General features: G+C 43.7%; 1 protein-coding gene across 1 annotated transcript in view; it reads right to left on the bottom strand.

Annotated features, from left to right (window-relative positions):
- Nucleotides 1–595: 595 nt before the first annotated feature.
- LOC109458224 (two pore channel protein 2) overlaps nucleotides 596–11,672 on the bottom strand; it is a 51,069-nt gene continuing 39,992 nt past the window's right edge. Inside the window, exons 16-19 of the mRNA XM_019751678.2 lie at nucleotides 11,473–11,563; nucleotides 9,617–9,730; nucleotides 9,247–9,371; nucleotides 596–7,653 (exon numbers count right to left, since the gene is read on the bottom strand). Of these exons, the coding sequence (XP_019607237.2) occupies nucleotides 7,508–7,653; nucleotides 9,247–9,371; nucleotides 9,617–9,730; nucleotides 11,473–11,563 (476 nt within the window). The 3' untranslated portion in view covers nucleotides 596–7,507. The remainder of the gene's footprint in view (nucleotides 7,654–9,246; nucleotides 9,372–9,616; nucleotides 9,731–11,472; nucleotides 11,564–11,672) is intronic.

Genomic DNA, 11,672 nt, shown 5'->3' with positions numbered 1-11,672 from the left:
ATGCTACTGTAAGAAATAATATGTGATCTCGTGTGCCCTTTACCCAGGTTCCCCCAATATAAAACAGTTTGATTCAGACCAGAATATTGATCTTGATACAGTTCAATATACACATTTCCACCACAAGTTTCCTTCCAGTTGTCTTTTTATATTCACAATCAATTCCCTTCAGATTCCACCCTACCTTAAAATTTGGCAACCATTAATCTGTTATCTGTACTTAATTTCTATAAATCCGCCATTTCAAAAGTGGCATTTAAGTGGAATCATGATGTATGTAACATTTAGGTTTGAATTTTTTCACTCAGAATAACTCTCCTAAGATTCATTCATGTTGCCGCATGTATCAATAATTCCTTTGTGTTGTTTAGTAGTATTCCACAGTAGAAAGATACCAAGATTTTTAAACATTTAAACATTAAACATGGTATTAAACTACAGGGAAGTGTATCTGGATTGTTTGTGCCTAAGGTCAAAGTTGTCATCAGAGTAAGAGAAGGAATTAGAAGCCAGAAAATATTCAGTGAACAGAGAGAAGGGTCTAACATCCCCTCAATGTTGTGATTTCTCTCCTCTACCCCACAATGTCTCTTGGGTGGGCACAGAAGATGAGTGGCATTGGCAAGGGGACAGGCTCCCAGGCACTTTTGGACCATGTGGATTGAAAAGCAAACTTGGAAAGACTTTTGTAGGGAAATAAGACTGTACACATCTAATATAAAAATTGCTTGGCCATTAGCTTACATCAAATTCGAAAATGACGTTGCCGTTAGCACCAAGAATTTTATTATATATTTAGGGAACTTTAATAGCAAAAATAAGTATATACCCACAGGAAGTTTGTAAAGATTATTCAACATGACACAGTTTGTATTACCAACAGTAGAGGAAACATTGTTTGTGCCCATCAACTGGGGACGCTTCAAAAATATCAGCCATTCATTACATAGAAGATTATGTGACAATTACAGTTAAATGGGACAGGCTTATAGTATATAAGTATTATAGTATATAGTATATATAGTATATAACTTAATAACATTCTTATATAAAATATACATACTACATATTATAATATATACATATTAGATTTCAAACTATATTACAAAGCTATAGGAATCAAAACAGTATGGTATTGGCATAAAAAGCATACACATAGATCAACAGAACAGAATAGAGAGCCTAGAAATAAACCCATATATCCAGGGTCAATTAATTTATGGCAAAGGAGCCAAGAATATACAATGGTGAAAGGTGAGTTTATTCAATAAATGGTGTTGGGAAAACTGGACAACCACATGCAAAAGAATAAAACTGGACCACTGTCTTGTACCATACACAAAAATGAACTCAAAGTGGATTAAACACTTGAATGTAAGACCTGAAACCATAAAACTCCTGAAGAAAACAGAGGCAATAAGCTCCTTGATATTAGTCTTGGAGATGATTTTTTGTATCTGACTCCAAAAGCAAAGGCAACAAAAGCGAAAATAAACAAATGGGACTACATTAAACTAAAAAACTTCTGCATAGCAAAGAAAACTGATCAAGAAAATGAAGAGGCAACCTACCAAATGGAAGAAAATATTTGCAAATCATATATCTGATAATGGGTTAATATCCAAAATATATAAAGAATTCATACAACTCAAAAGAAAAACAAACAATTCATCAACAAGTGGGCAGATAATGAATGGACATTTAAAAAATAAAATAAAATGGCCAACCATCATGTGACAGATGCTCAACATCATTAGTTATTAGGGAAATACAAATCAAAACCACAATAAGATATAACCTCACATCTGTTAGAATGGCTATCAAAAAGAAAAGAAAAAAGCAAGTGTTGGTGAGGATGTGGAGAAAATGGGACCCTGGTGTACTGTTCGCGGTAATATAAACTGAGGCAGCCACTAAGGAAAATTTAAAAATTTAAAAAATTCCTCCAAAAAATTAAAATATAAGATTCAAGATGGCAGACTAGCTAAACACTGTGTGTGCTTCCTTCCGTGAACACATTAAGTTTCAAACTAAATTATCGAACAATCAACCTGGAGAACCATCTGAAGTCTACCTGAACAGAAGTTTTATAACTAAGGATATAAAGAGGAAGCCACGTCAAAACTGATAGGAGGGGCAGAGACACAAAACGGGCTGGCCCCAAACCTCCGTGTGACAGTTGAGAATTAGGAGGGGTATCTCAGCCACAGAGTTTCCCCACCAGAGGAGTGGGAGACCCCAACCCCTCACCGAGCTTCCCAGACCAGAGTACTGGTGCTGGGAAGATGAGCCCTCACAACATCTGGCTGTGAAAAACAGTAAGGACTCCAACCATCTGGGTGGGACAGAAGGCTGGGGAAAACATAGGTGTCCTCTTAAAGGGCCCATGCACAGACTCTCTTACTTGCAAGCACTCACCCTGCCCTCCAGCAGAGGCACAGTGACTCAGGAGGCATCAGAGGCATATAGGGGGACAGACTGAGGGCAAGGGCTGGAGGACAGTAGCCATGTTCCCTGTGTGTAGTATTCCTTCTGTACAGCCAGCAGGCAGGCACCATCTTTCCTGTGTTGAGCCTGCCCCCACACGGCCAATCAAATGTGATTGGCCTGGTAAGCTCCGCTGGGATCCCCCACCCCACCCAACTCCCCAAATGCAGGAGGCACTTCCTTGAGAGCAGCCAGCCCTGCCTACATTGCACTGTTTCTTGGAAAACTATCAGAGTCCAGCAGGCCCCCAGTGGACATTGACTGGCCTTGGCGTGCTCTGAGACTTTTGCTGAGTAACTCCAGGCTCAGCTTTGGCACCAAACCAGAAGCTACATTAACCTGGTGACCACAACTCTTCCCACTCTTGTGACTTTCTGAGACCCTACCTCACCTAACTTGCATACTACATGAGGTTTTATCAATGGCTGAACCTTAAGGGAGCTGGCAGGTGACAACAGGCCTCAGTGTGTCCTGGCTTTTTACAGAGCTGCCCCAGGCCTGGTACTAGTGGTAGACATCCTCAGTTTGCAGCATGGCCTCTCCCACGTGCCTCTAATTTTAGCATAGGCAGTGAACAACCACAGATTACTTTGTAGCTCCTACCAGATATCCCCAGCCAGCCACAGTCAGTGGGTGACCTGAGCCTGCACTGGAGCCTCTACCAAGAGGCCCCAGAACCAATGTACTTGGAAGTTGGCTATAGACCACAGCAGAGTACTGCCCAATTAGTCCCACACAGCACACCCAAAGGGTGGTTTCAACAGGCACCAGAGGCCCCTGGGGTGAATCCTACTCAGTGGGGTAAGTCCCCTGCACAGCAGCCCATAATCTGTGCATGTGGCCAAACCCCACAGCCAATCAGCCTGAGGGCCAATATTACCTACTGATGTGTCAATAGCAATCAAAGCTCAACTATAACAAGAGGGCATACACAATCCTAACAAGAAAAACTCCTGGAGCACCCAGAGCAGGTGACCAGGGAGCCTGCACCACAGCCCCACAGGGCATCTACTACATAAGGCCACCTGGCAAGACTGGGAGACATAGCACATCTACCTAATACACAGAAACAAATACAGACAGGCAGCCAACAAGAGGAAGCAAAGAAATCCATTGCAAATGAAAGAATAGGAGAAAACTCCAGGAAGAAATCTAAACAAAATGGAGGCAAACAACCAACCAGAGACAGAGTTCAAAACAATGGCTATAAGGATGCACAAAGAACTTAGTGAGAACTTCAACAGAGGAATAGCAAACATAAGCATAGAAACCATAAAAAGTAACAAGTAAAAATCGAAGAATACAATAACTGAAATGACGAATGCACTAGAAGAAATCACTAGCAGAACAGCAGATGCAGAGAACCTAATCCTCCATTTGGAAAACAAGGTAGCAGAAAACACCAAGTCAGAACAGCAAAAAGAAAAACAAATTAAAAAAAAAAAAAAAATGAGGTAGTTTAAGAGACCTCCGGGACATCAAAAGTAACAATATTTGCATCATTAGTGTATCAGAAAGAGAAGAGAGAAAGGAAGGGATTGAGAACCTGTTTGAAGAAATAATGACTGAAAACTTTCATAACTTGGTGAAGGAAATAGACACTACTGCAAGTCCAAGAAGAGCAGAGAGTCACAAACAAGATGAACCCAAAAGGCCCCCACCAAGACACATCATAATTAAAGTGGCAAAAATTAAAGACAGAGAGAATTCTAAAAGCAGCAAGAGAAAAGCAGTTAGTTACCTACAAGAGAGCCCCCATAAAACTATCAGCTGATTTCTCAACAGAAACTTTGCAGGCCAACAGGGAGGGACACAAAATATTCAATATGATGAAAAGCAAGGACCTACAACCAAGGGTACTTTAACCAGCAGGGCTATCATTTAAAAATCGAAACATGGATAAAGAGCTTCCCAGACAAGAAATAGCTAAAGGAGTCCATCGCTACCAAACCAGTATTACAAGGAATCTTAGAGGGACTTTTTTAAGTTGAAAAAAAGGATCAAAATTACGAATCATAAGATGGCAATAGCTACATATCTATCAAAAATTACTTTCAACGTAAATGGGTTAAATGCTCCAATCAAAACATATAGGAGGGCTGAATGAATAAGAAAACAAAACCCTTACATGTGCTGCCTACAAGAGGTACACTTCAGATTGAAAGACATACACTGACAGAAAATAAAGGGATGGGAAATGTTATTTCATTAAAATGGAAGAAAAAAAAAAAGCTGGGGTAGCAATACTTATGCCAGACAAAATAGACTTTAAAACAGAGGCTATAACAAGAGACAAAGAAGGATCCAATAATCCCACTTCTGGATATTTATCTAAATAAACCCAAACGCTATTTCGAGGGAACATGTGGATCCATATGTTCATTGTAGCATTGGCCAAAATGTGGAGGCAGCCTGGGTGCCCGTTGATGGAAGAATGGTACATATATATAATGGAACGTTACTCGGCCATGGAAGGGAATGGGTTCTTGCCATCTGTGGTGGAATGGATGGACCTGGAGGAGATTGTCCTGAGTGGATATGTTAGACAGAGAAAGACAAATACCATATGACCTCACTTATATGTGGAATCTAAAGAACAAAACTCATGTAACTCATAGATACAGGGAACATTTTGATGGTTGCCAGATGGGAGGGGTTTGGGGTGATAAATGCAAGGGTGAAAAAGGTGAAGAGATTAGGAAGTGCAAATTGATAGTTACAAAGTAGCCATGATGATGTAAAGTAAAGCATAGGGAATATAGTCAATGATATGGTAAAAACTATCCATAGTGCTAGGTGGGTACTAGACTAGCCAGGGGTATCACTTTTTATGCTGTACACCTGAAATTAATATAAAATAATATTGAATGTCAACTATAATTGAAAAATTAAAAAGGGTGGGGAAAACGGTGAAGGGGAATAACAGGTCCAAATTTCCAGGTATAAAGCAAATAAGTCATGGGGATGAAATGTACAGCATAGGAAATAAAGTCAATAACATTGTGATAGAATAGTACAGTGTCAGATGGTTGTTGATCACATCTTTTTTGGGGGGGGAGAATTGGGGAACAGTGTGTTTTTCCAGGATGTCAAGTCGTTGTTTTTTCAATCTAGTTGTGGGGGCGCAGGTCAGCTCCAAGCTCAAGCAGTTGTTTTCAATCTAATTGTAGAGGACGCAGTTCACTGGCCCATGTGGGAATCGAACTGGTGACCTTGTTGTTAAGAGATCACGCTCTAACCAACTGAGCCATCCGGTCGCCCCAATCACTTCTTTAGGTATATAAATGCTGAATAACTATGGTGTACACCTGAAACTAATGTAATATTGTATGCTAGCTATATTTTAACAAAAATCTTAAAAAATAAATTTAAAAATTCAAAATATAACTACCTTATGACCCAGCAATTCCACTTCTGGGTATTTATCTGAAGAAAACAAAAACACTAATTCGACAAGATATATGCACCCCTATGTTCACTGCAGCATTATTTACAATAGCTCAGCTATGGAAAGAACCTAAGTGTCCATCTATGGATGAATAAAGAAGAATAAGTGAGAAACACACACACACACACGCACACACACACACACACACACACACACACAATGTAATACTATTCAGCCATTAAAAAAAGAAAGAAATCTTGCCATTTGTGACAGCATGGATGGCCCTTGAGGGAATTATGCTAAGTAAAAAGTCAGACAGAAGAAGACATATTCTGTATGATTTTACTTATACGTGGCATCTAAAAAAACTAAAAAAACAAAAGAAAACTCATAGACACTGAGAACAGAACTGTGGTTGCTAGGTTAGGAGGTATGGAGGTGGGCGAAATGGGTGAACAGGGTAAAGAGGTACAGATTTCCAATTATAAAGTTAGTGCTAGAGATGTAAGTACAGCACAGTGACCACTGAATACTGTACTGCATACCTGAAAGTTGCCAAGAGAGTAAATCCTGTAAGTTGTCATCATAAGAAAACAATATTTTGTAACTTTGTATGATGATGCGTGACACCTAGATTTACTGTGGTGATCATTTCACAGTGTATACAACTGTCAAATCATGTTGTTTACCTGAAACTAATGTAATGTCAAATGTCAATTATACCGCAATAAAAACAAGCAGTTGTGATCTAGAAGTCAAAATCACGGAGAGCAAAAGTAGAATGGTGGCTGCCAGAGACTGGCGAGCAGGGAATGGGGAGTTATTGGTCCATGATTATAGTTCCATTTGGGACGATAAAAAGTTCTGAAGGTCTGTTGCAAAACAATGTGAATATAATTAACACTACTGAACAGCACACTTAGAAATGGTAAGATGGTAAATTTTACGATATGTGTCTTTTATTACAATTAGACTTTTTAAATAAATGAAATAAAGTAAAATAAAATATATCCCTTTTAATTTCCCAGAAGGGGCATATCGCTGCACTGGGAGATTTCTGGCTGGGGAAAGTGACCTCAGAGAATGAGTTATTCAAAATATGGCTAGAATAGTAATTTAATTAAAGAAGCTTTATGAGCCTCCTCCCCCAAAAGAAGTAACTGAGACAGAATTTTATTTTCACAATCACATTTTCTTCATTTTGAATAAACCTTGCATCTGAAAGCTACTGTACTAGAACGTATTCATTACCATATTTAAATATTCAAAATTCTTTCACCTAACACTGTAGCATAGTATTTGTTTTCAGAATAGCAAAATACCATATAAGAGCAAATGAAACGCTTTCATATACCCACTGAAAAGACTTTACACATGTACATGTATGTGTACAATGTGTGCTGCTCACAATCTCTTCATGAATTTCTCTCCCCACTTCCATGATGAGACCTGAGAATGACTCCAGCTGGGGCACACCTTTCAGCTGAGTCAGGACAGATGAGGCCCATTCACAGGCTGATCAGAACAGAGAAGAAACCTGGGCAGGAAAAATCATCTCTCGATAGCATATGTAAAAGGGACGACAGCTTAGCTTATTTTGGTTTCCAATTGTGGACCCTTATAAGCCCAATGTCATGCACTGTTTTCAAAGTTGGGATTCTTGGGATACATGTCACTGGAAGAGAAACTCAGAATCTCATCCAGGGAGGGGCCTTCATCCTCTGGAGCAATTTCAGACTCAAACATCTGCTGCAGCAAGGTGTCCACAGTTCTGTACTCTAGGAGGAAGGAGAAATGTTGTCACGCAGCAGCCTAACTGTCTGTCCCCTCGTGCCTATCCCTAAAAAAAGAAGAGTCTGTGAGACTGCTCCTTTCGGGGACTTTGCTTCACCTTTGTGCTTACACTTCACGTCTCTCTGTTTGGCCCCCAAAAGATGGCTGGTCAGTCAATGATGGGTAAGATTCCCCACGGAAGGAACAATCCAAGCCAGGAGCAGCCACATGGGAACCAACAGAAGAATTCATGGGGTCGACAGAGGTGGGCATAGCCCCTACCTTCCCCCGGCTAAGGAGAGCTTCTGCCTATGTGTCTATATTCCTTCCCACAACCTGCTTGGGAAGTGAGTCAATGATGTGATAACATCAGTTCTCCTTCCATTCTTGTCAATAAGTTTCAGCATAAAGGATTTGTCCCTGGGGAGGCACATACCACAATTGTTAAGACATCATGGGACTTTCTATTCCAGTTGTTTGCAGGCAAGGGTGATTGGTTTGAATCAGTTTTCTGATATGATGTATGAGACTCACAGACCGTGGAGAAAACGATACTACTTTCTTGTGTGTATATCAATAAAAGCCACAAGGTGGCCCAATTCAGTCCTCTGAGGCTGGGAGACCCTTGGCCCCTGTTTCCAAACTTTTTTGATTTCTGTTTCTTTCTTAACCCTTCGCCAGCCTTTTTCTTTCACTCACTACCTGTGTTGTGCTGGACACAACAGAGACAGAGGCATGTGGAACCTGCAAGTGTTGGGGTCCGAGGGGAGCATCCAGCCTGGGCAGAGCTGGGCTCTCCTGAAGGATAGCCTCTGAATGGAATACAATGCTCTGGGCCTGCTAGCCGAACACTGTGAAAGGAAGGAGAAAGAGTCGGGAAGAATCATTCATGTCTCCTGGTGCGGACTCCACTGAGCTCTCCAGCTATTGCAGGCTCTGGAGACCAAGGAGAAGGTCTTCCCTGGAGGATGGAGGAGGACGGCCACCTCACAGGGGCTGCATACTCATGCCACTCCACCTGCAATCTCTGCTGCAGTCTTCAGTCTAAGATTATTAGAGGAACTGCAGCCAACACCCAAACTAACACCCAGCTTGGTTTGGGTTGACTCAGCCAATCGTTAATTCAGTAAGAATTAATAAAGAAATTACACAAATAGTTGTGAAGGCCCCCATGTCCCAAGCACATTGTTGGACCTGGGCATACAATGGAGAAGAAAAAAGCCATGGCCTTGCACATGTGGAGACTTGAGTCTGCAAGAAAGACAGATGGCAACCAAATAGTGACTCAGCGATGAATGTGCCCCTGCTGTGCACTGAGAGCAGGGGAAGGTGTGAGAAGCAGCATCTGCAAGGCCCTGGGCAGGACCAGAGAGCAGAGCCAAGACACAGAAAGCTGACGGGCGTGGTGGGTCACAGGAGGGGAGAGGCTGAGATCTGAGAGGAAACAGGCATGCCCTGGGAGACCACGGCACGGGGCCTTGTCTTTATCCCTGAGAAATGGGAAGCCACTGAAGGTCAGATTTGCATTCTCCACACATCCCATTGGCTACTGGGAGGAGGATGGATTGGAGACAGTTTTGCTTTGGGTTAAAACTTACTTCTGGATGCAATTCTGAAGTATAATCCTTTCAAAGCCTCCCTTTTGTTGTCTTCACCATCCCCACTAAAGCCACTGTCCTTGGCATCCATGTTATCAGTGAGCTTTCCGTCCTGCACATCTTCCCTTCAAGAAGAAAGAGACAACACAAACATGGTCGGGTCCCTGAGCCAAGTCCCTCATGTGCCCCCCTGGCCATGGCCCCAGGTCACTCTCCAGACACATCCAGCGTTCTCATTCAGCCAGCAAGGATCCCTGAGAGCTGGCACAGGACCAGCTGGACACACGGGGATTAAACATGGTCAAGGCATTTTCTGCATGTTCCACTTCTAAATGTCTGTGAGCAATATCAAGGGGCACGGGCTACTCACTCTTGGACTCCTACGCCGAGCTCTTGGATCTTCTTCTCAATAGCAGTTTCTACTTCACTTTTTTCTAATGAATATGCCACAAAAAATGCCTCCAAGATGAATGCTATGAAGATACTGAGAAAAAGTAAGAATACAGGGTGTAAGATGGTATCAGCAGTGGCCCAGGTGATGGGGAATGCTGGCTCCAAGAGCATCTGAACCCCAATGAAAAAGCCGCCTCCGTTGTAATATCCACACGGAAAGGGGAGGGTGACAAATACATATAACCCCTCTCAAGGACTGGACACACTTTTGTTCATGTGCAAAACCATCTTCCCATACATCCTATTTAATTAATGAATACTAGGAAGAAATGCAATTTATTCTAAGGGGAAGCTTGGGCCAAACCATTGCTGAGCGATGATTCTCCAGGAATGTCTCAGGTTCCTGCAGTCTGGGTCCTCTGAGCAAAGGCCCCGAGAGCCATCTTAGGAATGTCTGTCTCAGGAGACATCCCAGGACAATAAAGCACAGTGATGCCTCCCTCCCCAGACATCTCAGGGCAGCAAAGACAAAGCCCTCCCTTTTCCCTTCCTGGAGACATGCTCATATTCCAGAGAAAAAAATCAAGTCTCTCACTCCCTCTCTCTCCGGAGGGGACGGTGGGCAGGTCCAGCAGCCCTACAGAAGATGGGAGTTCCCTTCCGGGCTTGCAGCCACTCCAGCCCCTTGGTGGGGGTTAGAGTTCAGGGAAAGGACACAAAACTTGCTCCGCTGCAGCTTGTGCTGTGAGTAATAACCACCTTTGTCTCTGACCCAAAATGTCATGCTTCTGTCAGTGCGTGTCTGTGGCATATACACGCAGACTAACCTGTTAGCTTGCCAGGAGGGGAGACTCTCCCCATTCCTGACTTAACAATGATGCTGAAGGAGCCCAGAGCTGTCACAGCACCCCATGCTTTTGAGAGGAGAAAAGCAGAAAAAGCCCTACAGCCTTTGCATGTTCTTGCCTTGGCCGGTCCCAGCCGCTGTGTGCCATTCAGAGGGCATTTCTGTCTTGTTCCCGCTGCACCTTCCACTCAGGCTGCATAGGACAAGTAGCCTGATGACAGCCACACAGGGTTCCTCCTCCCAGCCCTTAGCTGGGACATTGTCAAGGCAAAGTCAGCAGGGTGGTGGGTGGCCAAAGCAGCTCTGATGAGACAAGGAAGGCACTGATGCTGAGCTGTCACCCCAAGAATTGCAGGCTCCGGGCTCTGAGAGGGGTTTGACAACCAGAACGCACCTTTCAGAGAGAATCCCAGTGATCGGGGACTCATACGCAGGTCCCTGAGGATCCAGGGAGCTGGAACCAGATGTTCTTAAGCAGGAAGGAAAGCCCTTTGGAGTGGGGACGTGTCACAGCTGCTTTCAAACAGTGACTGAGCTATACCCTGACAGAGGGTCAGGATGGAACTGGACCCAGTGAAGGCGTCTCCATGGGGCACATTTCCCTTATACCCGGGCAAGATAGAGAAGGACTTTCTTAGGTTCTAACACGTCCCAGCAGGTGGGCGTGGTTAAGCAGAGAGTGGACACAGTTCACAGGGCTGTTGTAAAGGTGATTCAATCCAGGTGGGGAAGGTGGGGAGACTGGCCAGGACCCAGAGTCCTTCTGACGACAACTGTGAGGCTGTGAGATGTGTGCTACCCCCTGATGCACAGGGCACTGGGGACACTGTGACGAACATGAGTGCGAACAAAAGTAAGAGCCCTCTTCCAGCACCTAGCACCCAGCAGGGGGATGGCCCTGGAGAGGAGCCCGGGCGAGGGAGGTCTGAGCAGTACACATTCCCGGGGAAGGTATGGACTTGCCAGCATGGCAGGAGTGAACTCACTTCACCACGAGGATGACGCCCACGACGTGGAAGCCGATGAAGTACAGCTTTGCCGCCTGGTGAGTCACCAGGGCGAAGCCGTCGGCCAGGAGTAGGAAGCTAAGGAACTAAACCTTCCAGAAACGCGCTGGTCCCCGAGCTCAGGGACACCCAGGCGGACCGTCCTCTGCCCCGCCCATGGAATGACTGTCAGCGGTCCC

The sequence above is a fragment of the Rhinolophus sinicus genome, linkage group LG05 (genome assembly GCF_036562045.2).
Source record: "Rhinolophus sinicus isolate RSC01 linkage group LG05, ASM3656204v1, whole genome shotgun sequence".
NCBI classification, from domain to species: domain Eukaryota; kingdom Metazoa; phylum Chordata; class Mammalia; order Chiroptera; family Rhinolophidae; genus Rhinolophus; species Rhinolophus sinicus.
Note: the sequence above shows the minus strand (reverse complement) of the source record. Positions and strands in the feature narration are given on the sequence as shown.